General features: G+C 42.7%; 1 protein-coding gene across 2 annotated transcripts in view; it reads right to left on the reverse strand.

The window, feature by feature from the left end:
* Window positions 1–10,037, reverse strand: part of HPSE2 (heparanase 2 (inactive)) — a 690,397-nt gene extending 680,360 nt beyond the window's left edge. For both annotated transcript variants that reach the window (XM_069567227.1, XM_069567226.1), the window contains exons 1-2: window positions 9,671–10,037; window positions 6,630–6,787 (exon numbers count right to left, since the gene is read on the reverse strand). In XM_069567227.1, the coding sequence (XP_069423328.1) occupies window positions 6,630–6,787; window positions 9,671–9,960 (448 nt within the window). In that variant the 5' untranslated portion in view covers window positions 9,961–10,037. The remainder of the gene's footprint in view (window positions 1–6,629; window positions 6,788–9,670) is intronic.
* Between the last annotated feature and the right edge of the window lie 1,545 nt (window positions 10,038–11,582).

Raw genomic sequence — 11,582 nt, forward strand, 5'->3', positions numbered from 1 at the left:
TAAAGTTGCTGGCAGACAAATCATGAAATGCTAAATGCTGACCTTGGAATGGAGGCTTTTCTTGGCCTAAAAAATCTTTAGAAACTATTTTCGGCTAATGCTCTGAAGTGATAAGAGGTCAGGAGTATATAATTTGACAGCTGTACCTGGGCCTCATTCATCTTCTCAGCCTCAGCACCAAACGAGCCTGGAACTAGCTTCCTGTTCAGTGAGTAAATTCATGAGTGAATAAACATGAAATAGTAGCCTGGTTTTACTCTATAAAAGAAAAGTGATAAAAATTATCAAGCAAATCCTAAAACCTTTACTTTATATACCCTATAAGAACCAAATTAATAATTTAGTTTTAAATTATCTGTCCTTCAAACACGCTTCATAACTCAAACCTCATCAAGTGCAGTTGTAACACACCTTAGCTGAAGTATGTGAATGTGTGCAATGATTTAGAAAAGAATGGGGAAGGGCAAGGGTCACTGTCCATGTTGGAAACGTGTCCTTCCCTTCTCCAAGAGAGTAAAAATATTTATAATAGCCTCTATTTTCCTATAGGGACAATTCCATTTTACTATGCTTAAAATTCAACATTCCCATCATCTGATCTGGATTTACCCAACCAAACTTTACTCTTCCACATGTAAAATTTCTTCTTTTGTAATTACATATTTGGAAGCTAACAAAAATACATTACACTAGAATTTCTTTAAATCCAAACTAGACATTAGAGAAAAATGAGCTTTTCTTAGAATATTTTCTAATATGTGCTTTTCATAACTTAAATTATACACATTTCTGAATTAACAAAAGTATGCAAATAGGCTTCTATAAAAAGAAATGTTATGCTTCTAGCAATATGAACTAATATAATTTCTAACATGTACCTTCTATTTAGGCAGGGTGGTAAATAGGGTAATATTGCCCAAACACATAATTCGGCTTTGCCTCATGCTCTTTCCTTTGAATGTAATGTCTTCTCTCCTCATCTCTATATTTCACAAGGCCCAACCTAACTCCCACGTAAGTCTGGCCAGTACTCATCTCTATTTTCCCTGTCACACTCTGGCAAACTATTTTGTTCCACTTAGCACTTCTATATTCTATATTATCTTTGTGTTACTCTTCAGTTTTATCATTATAAATGTTATCTCACTAACAAGCTATTAGATCATTGATAGCTGGGACAATGTCTTTTGAAGGGGAAAGGTCAAGTATTTTGTAGGGTACCCTTCAATTTGACTAGTGTTTTCTCATATTTACAGAGAGTTATGGATTTGAGGAAAGAATATCACAAAGGTAAAGTGTCCTCTCATCACATGATATCAGGGAATACATGATATTAACATGATTCATCTGCTGATGTTAACCTTGATCACTTTGTTGAAATGATATCTGACAGCTCCTCCACTGTAAAGTTACTGTTTTCCCCCTTACAGACTCTCTTCTTTAGAAACAAGTTGTTAAATCCAGCCCACACTCAAGCAGAGAACAGAAGCTCCACATCCTAAATGTATCAAAGAATTGGTGGCCATATGCTAAAACCACCACAATAATTAATTAATACCATGAGAGAAATGTTTGATGCTATGCAAATATCCCATTTTGCTTTAAATTACATCTACTTATTTTAATACTGATTAGTGGATCTTGCTTACAGCAATAATTACAGTTGTGCTCTAATGTTGATATGGTATTGTATCTTTTATTTGTTTAATAATCTGCCATTTTGTCCAGCATCAAACTAAACACAGATCAGGTAATCAATAAAGACTTGTTAAACATTATTGAATTTCCAGAAACATTTATGTAAAATAAAGTGAGACAGTGCAAAGTGTGTATGTTCAAGGCAAATATGTATTTTGGCAGTTGTGCTATTCTTATGTCATATGTCCTGATGGATGGACTGAGAATAGAAAGACAAAGAATTAACTACCTCACCTCTACTAAAACTGGAAAACTTCCTGGAGAAAGGAGAACAATAATATTAGTCGTATAGTGCCTTAGAGTTTACAAAGTGTACTCCACATTCATTATTTAGGATTTCAGAAGCTCTCAGAAGCAAAAATTTTCAGGAAATGAAAATTGAAAACAACATTTAAATTTGTGCAAAGGTACTATTAAACTGAGTTGGAAAATTAGATGTAGAAACTACAAAAGGTCAATCAAGCAAAGCTAAACTAAAGGCAAAGAAGAAACAGATACGATTAAAAAAAGTGTGAGTCTGGTGCAAGGCTTTAAATCAGGTGGTAAAGTTGATTTAACACACAGTATTAAACCAAGGCACTTAGACTACCAAAGATAAAGAGAACACAGTTGAAATAATGAAGTATGTCATTAAAATAAATATTAAGAATGGACTTCATGGGAAAATGCATTGAAGGTAAAAAATGAATAGAATCTTTATGTATGTGTTTACACATTTCTTCATTGGCAACCTCCATTTTTCCAGTGCCTTTAACATGCTTTTAACCTAGTAGGCATCCAGAAATATTTGCTGAAGTTCTACTCTGTGTCAGACAGAATGCTAGACATTTTGGGATATACAACAATTAGATATGGTCCCTTCCTATTAATAATTTACATTCTATTAAAAAGTAAAAGAAGGGGCCAAAAGAAAGAAAGCTGCAACCGTCCAAAGAAAGAAAAGATAACTATGAAATGACCTGTTCAGGAAAGGCTTGTGGTAATAACGGGCACTTGCAGAATTGGGTAAAGTGGGTAGTAAGATTTTAACAAAGCCAAGAAAAAGGCATTTAAAGCACAGACAGAATGGCTGAACACAAGGGGTTGAGATGTTTTAAGGAAACAGTGAAAATCAAGCAAAGCTGCAATAAAAGGTATACGAAAACATAAGAGTACAAAAGATAAGAGATTTTAAAAAGGTTTTGAATGGCAAGTTGAGGAGTTTGAACATTTCCTGTAAGCAATCCAAAAATAATCAAAAGATTTCCAGCAAAAGAGTGACATGATGAACATGATATTTTAAAAATATTAAACTGGCTTTTGATGTGTACAATAAATGGTATATATCTTGATTAAAGGTATGATTATGGCAGTAAAGAGACACGCATACAAATAAAGCACACTGAATATATAACAAAGAGGAACAGACTGTAGCAAAATAACAAAAGATTAACCTATGATTTCTTTGTTAGGAGCAAGAATAGCATAACATCACATAGAACCAAGAGGAAGTTAGGCAAAGGATAAGACCCCAAAGTATGAAGAATAATCCTATTTCCTATTTTCATTTCTTCCATCATGTTTGTATGAAATTCAAGTTGCCTAAGCTAAAGTGGAATAGGTAACTATATCAAAGGACTAATTAGAGAAGTTCCCGAAGTGATATATAAACAGTGACTTTAGAAAGAGGAAATGTAGCTGCCTTAAAATGCTTTAAAAGTATTCAGAAAATACAAGCCACATGACTTGCTAATTGCTCAGTTAGTTCAGGGAAAAACAACAGAGACAAAAAATCACATCAAGGTAGCAATACGAATGTATTAACCAGAAAAGTGTACATTACCCAAGCTGCGTATCAGTTCATTTAAATGCTAGTATATAACAAAACTAAATATTAGTCTCTTCTCTCATTACCATACACAAAAAAATAAGTCACTCATATTCTCCACCTCCACTTCCTAAAGAGAATTCTCCCTATATTTTCTTAATCCTCTCAAACAATTCCCTAATTCTATCCCCTATCTTGTGTATAAACTTTGGTCTACTGCATTTTATTTACTTCTTAATTCCACTTTAAAATATTAAATATATATTATAAATTTTCTGAAGCTGCCTTTAATAAAAGTAGGAATATTTAGCCTTCATATTTAGCCTTTGCAGTTGACAAAATATTTTATAAACATTACCTCTCAGAACCCTCACAGAAGCAATGCACAGCAAGTATTATCATCATCCATATATTATACAGAAGCAGTAAGCCCAGGGCCACATATTCATAAGTGATAGAGTCAGGCCTGAAATACAGGTTTTCTGAATCCAAATTCCATATTCTCCTCCCTATGTCACTCAGTTTCATCATGTGCCAGTAGCTATATCTAATTATTCAAAATGTATGTCATTATTCTATACTATGTTTAAGCCAATACATCCCTTTTTTTAAAAAAAAATTAGATACTTATGCCCAAATGGCCCTATTATACAGCCATTTACTGAGAAAACTTAATTATTTTATGAAGCTCATTATGATGATAGTTATCACTGGATGAAAAGTGATGACTGAAGTATAATATCTGCAAAATTGCTGAGCCTGTACCAAAACCATTTTCGCCTTTAATTCTGCAACACAACATGTAACAACAAAGACAATATGGGTGATTTAAGGATATGTAAGCATCAAAGGACAGAAACAGGGCATTCCTACTCTCTTTAGCTGTGCAAAGGCCTCAAATACTGATATAGTTCAGAGCATCTTATTACCAGGGAGACATAAATCAAAAGGAGTTCAGCTAGGAGCAATAAAACAGATTAGTGTCTGGAAGGACTGACTTTAAAGAAAGTTTTAAAAGAATTAAATCCAGGTAGTCTAGATAAAAAAACAGCCAAGAGGAAACCTTTTTTTTTTGAAGCTGACACTCACAAGAAAGAAATTATTTTGAAGATAAATGTTTAAAACAGTGCAAAAAGGAATATTCACATATTTGGAGAATATAAAGGGAAAATTCAGGAGAAATTTACCAACAAAAACCTATGGGACAAAAGACCTTTCTCCCACAGGAGTGGTGAAAACTACATTCCTAGAGATATTTAATACCATGTTGGACAAGACAAGAAAAGGATTCCATATGGAATGATACTGTAGTGGCCCCTGAAGTGGAAGAAATGAAGATGACCTCTTAGATCTTTTCCATTTCTGATTTTTTCCTAATTCTATGAAGTTTTATGGGGCACGGCCTTCTACCAGTTTCCTTTCTCCCCATGATACCCACTTTCTCCTTTCACAAATGGAAACAAAGTAACCTTCATTTTAAGCAGATCTCCCATTCTCAGTGAATAGGTAATATAATCCTAGGTACAAATTTTGGAGAAAAAGGCTAATTCCTAAACTTATAATGGTGTCCCCCTACCCACCCCCCCACCCCCCACAGTGGTTCCTGGGACTCTTACAAGTTTTTTCACAAACTAAAGAGGAAGTAGTTCAAATGGACTCAAAGAAGAGCAGTTTCATCAGGAAAACCATTAATATCCTCCCTTCTTGTACCTGAACACAAAGCTGACAGTGACCCTGGGAACTAAAAAGCACTGGGTCAAATTACCATCAGAGCTGCTGCTCAGGATTATCTTTTAGCTTTCAGCCTTTTATGCTGAGTGACAGCAAAGTCTACCTGCAATCCACATTTTCATAGCAATGACATTTACCTTTGAAAAGATGTAGCCTTAAAATACCTACACACTTGGAAAATGTAAAAGAGTAAGTCTGATTCAGGATTCAAACTCAAGAAGCCTCAGCCTTGCCCTCTTTCTCATCTGACACTTAAAAAAAAAAAAGTGCTTCTCAGCCAACCTTGAAATAGATCCCAACTCTCCAGAATTCCTGTTCAGTGAAAGCCCCAGAAAATACAACCGGCTTTTCCTCGTTTTGCTGATTTATAAGGACAAGATGTAACAAAATCCAGGGAGCTCTGAGAACATGTCCCTGAGCCCTTTAAAAATAAAACTGTAGCTCACTTATGAAAAGGGACAGCAGGGCAGAGATAGCCCTCCAAGAATGGACACTAATGCTTCTTCTATGCCATCTGAACAACCTTAGTGGCTGAAGACCCAACAATGCCATCTTGCCTATTTTACCCACACAGAAAGTTCACTGATATTAAAACCAAACCCTCTAAACAATTTTTTAAAATACCATTTTCACTTTTCCCTAGTAAAAATGAGACTGTTCATATATTAAAAAAAAAAAAAAAAAAGATTGGCCTCTCATATTAGAATAGGATTCAGAGTTTTCAAAGCCCTTCCAACACGCAACTCTGATCCTGGCAGGAAAAGCTGGCAGTTATAATCCCATTTTGAAATTTAGAGGGTGGGAAAGTGTGACTCTGAGATTAGGCAGTCTAAAGGAGAACTCACTGCAAAGATTTTCAAACCTTTCCAACAAGGGACCAATCTAAAAGGGATTGTTCCAGAAAAATTCAGTGGATTTCAAAAACAGCTGAAGACTGGTAGCCTCATCTCAAGAAAACAAGGAATAAGAAAAACAAAAGGCAACTTTTCCTATAATTTCAGGAAGGAAACGTGACCCTGACCCTTTAACAGCCTACGAACCTGAAAGAATTTTCTCAAGAAATTCCTTGAACCTTCTCCTCACAGGGCTAGTCAGCCAGAAGTTTTGGCTACTAGTTCTGGGCCTCTGTCTGAGACTCATCCGCCCAAGAAAAGCGAGGAGCCTGGACAAGGAGAACCTGAGGAGACCCCTTTACTTAATCACTTCGGAACTCCCACACTCCTGTGTCCCCTCGCCTACAGCTACCAGTTTTGCAGGTGAGCTCCAACCTGGTCCTCCTCCAAATCTGCATGCCCCCTCACACACACACACACACACACACACGTACACAGATTACTCCCCCGCACTCCCCAAACTTTACCCACCCAACAAAAGTGGGAACCAAGTTTCTCACCATCCTCATAGTTTTTGAGATAGTAATCCGGGCCGGGACCCCCACGGCTTTTTGCCGGGTTCCTCAGGTTCTGGAACTGCAGGAAGTCGGTCCTTTTGCCCCCGAAGCGCAGAAAGGCGGGAGAAAGTCCCCGGGCCAGGGTCACCAGACGCTTGGAGCTGCAGGGGTAAAGAAGGAGAAAGGAAAGGATACGGGAGACAAGCGAGAGGCCGCAGGGCACCAGCAAATCCCTCTTTCCACTCTCTGTGGAGTTTCGCCTGGCACCCTAGCCCGCCCAGCTTTGGGCCGAGGGACTCGGCGCTGCGCCTCCTGCGCCCAGCTGGTCGCGGCCCCCTCCCTCTGGCACCCCGATGGTGCTCACCGAAGGCAGTATTTACAAAGAATTAGACTGTTTGTTAACAGTGTGTGCATAGGTGGGGGTACGCTTCTGCTGAGAATATGGGACTAAGGCGCAGTTGCTGGGCTTCAGCCCCTGCCGGGAAAGCGCTCCGAAAGGAGTCGCGCAGCGCAGGGACCTCGGGCTCCGACTTTTGCCAAACTTCTAGGCTGAAAGAGGGAATCTGCCTCCTCTGCCCCAGGGGCAACCTCAACCTCTATGCAGAAGGTGAAACCCGCCTTCTTTCTCTCAGACCAGGCACCTGACATCGTTTTTTTTTTTCCAACGCCAGTTGATTTTCCTTTTCCACTACCTTATAACAACTGCATGCATCTCCCAAATCCTTGTCTTTCTGAGAACACTCCCCACACCCGCCTTGCACAGTAAAAGCAATGTCTCTTCGGTCCATGAAATAATTCAGCCAGACCTCAGGAAAGATAACGACCTTCTCTCCACCCCCCAGTTGGGCTCCATCATTTTCCATTCCCACTTGGAATCATTTGGAAGCTCTGAGGAAAGTGAAGTTTGCCGAAATGTGGAACGTGCGCGTCGTAACAGACTCTGAAGAGCATCAGAACAATGGCATTTACAGCTATTTAGGTTCAGGATTTCCAAAAATAGGTTTTTTAAAAGCCAAACGCTAATTAGGGAAGGCGCAGAGAACGAGCAATGAGGATGCGCTTAATGCTAAGGGCATCAGCTATTGAGTTTCGGATTTCTAAGTTATTTTTAACGCTTTTCTGGTTCAGGTTCTGAAAATCCAAATCCAAGTGGTACTAAAGAATATCTTGAAGACGGTGGATAAGAAAGGGGGGGGGGCGGGGAGACAACGGAGACTCCGGTTTCAGAGTTTCTGACAAAAGCTGTGGCCGCCCAGAGAAGTCCCAGTAGGGAGAAGGATCCCCTGGCCGTGGACTCCAGGACTGTGTTACCAGGCGGGCGCAATCGGGCGTCGTGTGGGCCCACGGCTGGCAGAGGAGACCACCGCTCAAGTCCGGCCCCGCCGAACCGGCGTTTCCAACAACCGTCCAGCCGGAAGCCTGCACAGCCAATGCAAATACGCCCCGCCACGGCTTCTTTCCCGAAAAGCCGCCTTCCACAATCTTTTCTGGGGCAAGCATTTAGCGAGAACAGTAAAGGTTTTGTTGTTGTTTTTAAGATAAGAAGCAAAAGAACTCCAAAGGAGTCCGCGCAGCTGGAGAACCGCGATGCAAGTAGGGAGTGTAGTCGCCCCCCCTCCTCCGGCACCCCCACCCCCGCCCCGCTCCCCGTACGAGCTCAAAGACTCGCGCTGCTGCAGGAAGAGCTTCCAAAGAGGAATCCGGGCCGCGCAGAGGTGTTCCCGCCCTCCCAGCCGAGGCGCCGGCAGGAACCGAAACGGCCTCGGCAGCCGCAGCAGCAAGGACTCAGCCTTCCCGCAACGCTCGCTCCACGTGGAAGAAACGCCCCAAAGTGCGCTTCCCACTACCTGCAGCGTCCTCCCGCCCGGCCGAGGTCAGGGGAGACCCGGAGAACTGAGGGGTGGGCACACACTAGCAGCAAACTCGAATTTCGCGGAGAGTGAAAGATACTCACGAAAGACGCACTGCGGACGCTGCCTCAGGGCAGAGAAGTGAGACTGAGCGCGCTCGGAGCTCTTCGAGGGAGCCCACAGTTTAGCTCCAATTTGGAGGGAATTTTTTAAAACTCAACATTTGTATTCGACATTGTAGACAATTTATTTTTTATTTATTTTTACAAAGCAACTCTCTCCCTGTTGTGAAGGGATCGTGGTTGCCTAACTGCTGAACAGTAATAACCGGGGAGAGGGTGCGCCCCAATTAAGAGGCCAAGCCCTAGAGTAATGTAGAATCCACAATTATAAATCTCCCGGTTTCCTAATCCACCCGTGCGAGATTCAGACCTCCGAAACATCCCTAGAGTATTTCTAGGACCCTTTCCGCTCTCCTTATATACGCTATGACCGCAGCGAGGGTTCTTTCTTTCTTTCAAGAAAAACTAAGCTATGCAGTTACCGCAGATTTAAGGAGGAGGGACTAGGGGACCATTCGGTCTATTAAAAGTATCTTTCAACGTCCTTAAATTTGGAGAGGATAGCAGAGGATATAAAATTAAAAATCCGAACCAATTTGCCCACCGCTCAAGCCTCTGCCTAGATTGATTCTCTGTCTGGAAGTGGGAGAGAACTGACGAAACGATCTTTCCGTGGAAAACTCCACTTTCGTGCGAATCCCGCTTAAACATTCACAGACACATGCAGACACGCACTCTCTCACACACACACCCATTCCTCTCGGGTCTTTGTTGCTCGAGACCTTTTTTTCGCTTTTGTAACTGCCCTGAATCTCTTGTTTCTCTTCAGAAGGAGTCCGGGAGGCTAATTGTGGATATATGTAAGCACAACATTTTTTCAGTCATAACTGATAAGTTTCTGAAATGCCTTCTGCATTGCAAACATGTGCATCTTAATAGAAAACATTGCTTTTCTCAATCACCAGTTACAGCCTCACAGCAAATATTCCTGGAGGAGGAAAACCTTTCTTCTCTTTGAGAGATCCGCCTGGTGTATTTTCTTCTTCTTCCCCCTTTGGAATGAGGGGATAGGAAGGGGTGGGGGGTGCTACTTAAAAAAAAAAAAAATGATCCATCGAAGCCCCTGCCTTACCTTAAGAAATCGAGCCAGCCATCATGAATGATGGACGGATCCAGCTGCAGAGAGAGGAAGTTCTCATTGACTGTCCTGACTGGGTTCTTGGTGCTCACATCAAGTAGAATCAGGGTCTTTTCCTTCATACCTGGAGCTCTGTCTACAGGCAAGGGTCTCCTGTCTCCAGCTTGGGAGGAAAGGGAGCGATGGAGCAACAGAGCCAAGAAGAGCGCCACCGGGGCTAGGCACGCGGGGGGGCGGGAGTTGCTGGAGGGCATGGCTTCAGGGAAGGCACAGAGCACCCTCATTAAATCCCTCTGATTTAAACCTCTCTTCCTACAGGGTCTCGCTGGTGACTAATTGTCCTTATCTAAAGTGTGTGTCTGTCTGCCTTCCCCCCCCCCCTTTTTTTTTCCCTTCCTTTCCCCCCCTCTCTTGAGCTCTCTCTCCCTTTTTTCTTTTCTTTTTTTTTTTTTCTTCAGTGTTTTGGTGCTGGTGGAGCGAACTCACGCCCCTAGCCAGCCTTCTCAGAGACTCGTGCCAAGTGTACTCGTTCACCAGCACCGCCCCTTTAAGAGATTTCGACTGCAGACATTTTTTAACTTTTTAAAGGTAAGGGGGTGGAGGGGGGGAGGCGGGAAGTAAGAGGAAGGGGTGGTGTTGTACCCTCCTGATTTAACCCTCTAGGCTCGGGAAGCGGAGGGAGGGATCGAAACTATACCGTTGTAACATTTGGGGTACGGGAGGGACGTCTTGTTTTTACTTCCCTCCCAGTAAGGCTCTGGGGAGGACGATTCTAGCTGCGACCCCGACGCGAAAGCCCCTGCGCTATGGAGTTGAGGCTGCACCAGTCGCTCGCCTGTTTGCCCTGACAGCGTCAGGCATTTCGACTGCTCCAGGCCCTTCTCTTTGGGGTAAAGCATCGAGAGCAAGGCTGCTTAAGTTGCAGAGGGGTCCTGCAGTGGCGACAGTGATTCCTGCCAAAGCACAGAGAGCAAAGGGAGATTCCATGGATCCAAGTATGGACCTCTGCGACGCGCTGGATAGACACACAGAAGCCGCCCCTGACCTCGATGGGGCAAAGAAAGACTAGCCAGAAGGAACACACAGAGTGACCAGATCAAAAGGTTTATCTGCCCGTATGGGTAAAAGTCTGCCCATGGTTCCCATCTGCCTGCAGCTGAGGCCAAAATGTCTTGGGGGATTCATTATATTCTGACTTAGGCCAAGTCAAAGCAACCCTGTCTGTGCTTGCCTAGTCTGGGAGGCGTTACGCCCATCTGAGCCACTGGTTGACTACTCCGCTGCAGCAGCAGAGCCACCCCCTCAGCCCCACCTCTCTATCAACCTTGGGCTCATCCCTCCCACTGGGAATTACACCTTTCTGGTGCCAGAACAGAACAGTAACACAATTAGGTTTCCAAACTCAGTCGGGAGCCAAAGCCAGAATCTTCCCACACTTAGTTCCTGGATGCTCCAGAACAGCCAAGAGCTGCGGGGTGCACCACCCGCCCTGGTTCATGGATCTCCAACCCACAGCACCTCCCAGAGTGCTAAGTTGAGCCCTAGGTCCCCAGATAAAGTGAGAGAGAGAGGCCAGACCTGGTTTGCTGCAGTCAGTCAGGTTCCACCTTTCGGCTTCTTTCTGGAATAAAATGGGGCTTCTACTTTGCAGATGAAGATAACTACTTTATGTGGTGTGGGGACTGCATGAGCCTCCCAGGGCCTACTGATATCAAACATGCAAAACTCTTAAAATGCAGAGCCAAGGTTTTCCCCAAGGGTTTATGAGCCAAGGGCAGCATCACAGCCACCAAAAAACAGTAAATGGCAACCTAACTCTCCCTCCTTCCCCTCAACTGAAGTTCCCTGAAGAGCTTCTACCAAACTAATCAACCAGGAAATAGAGCTTAGGTGGGCTAGACTGGGA

The sequence above is a fragment of the Ovis canadensis genome, chromosome 22, assembly GCF_042477335.2.
Source record: "Ovis canadensis isolate MfBH-ARS-UI-01 breed Bighorn chromosome 22, ARS-UI_OviCan_v2, whole genome shotgun sequence".
Classification (NCBI taxonomy): Eukaryota; Metazoa; Chordata; class Mammalia; order Artiodactyla; family Bovidae; genus Ovis; species Ovis canadensis.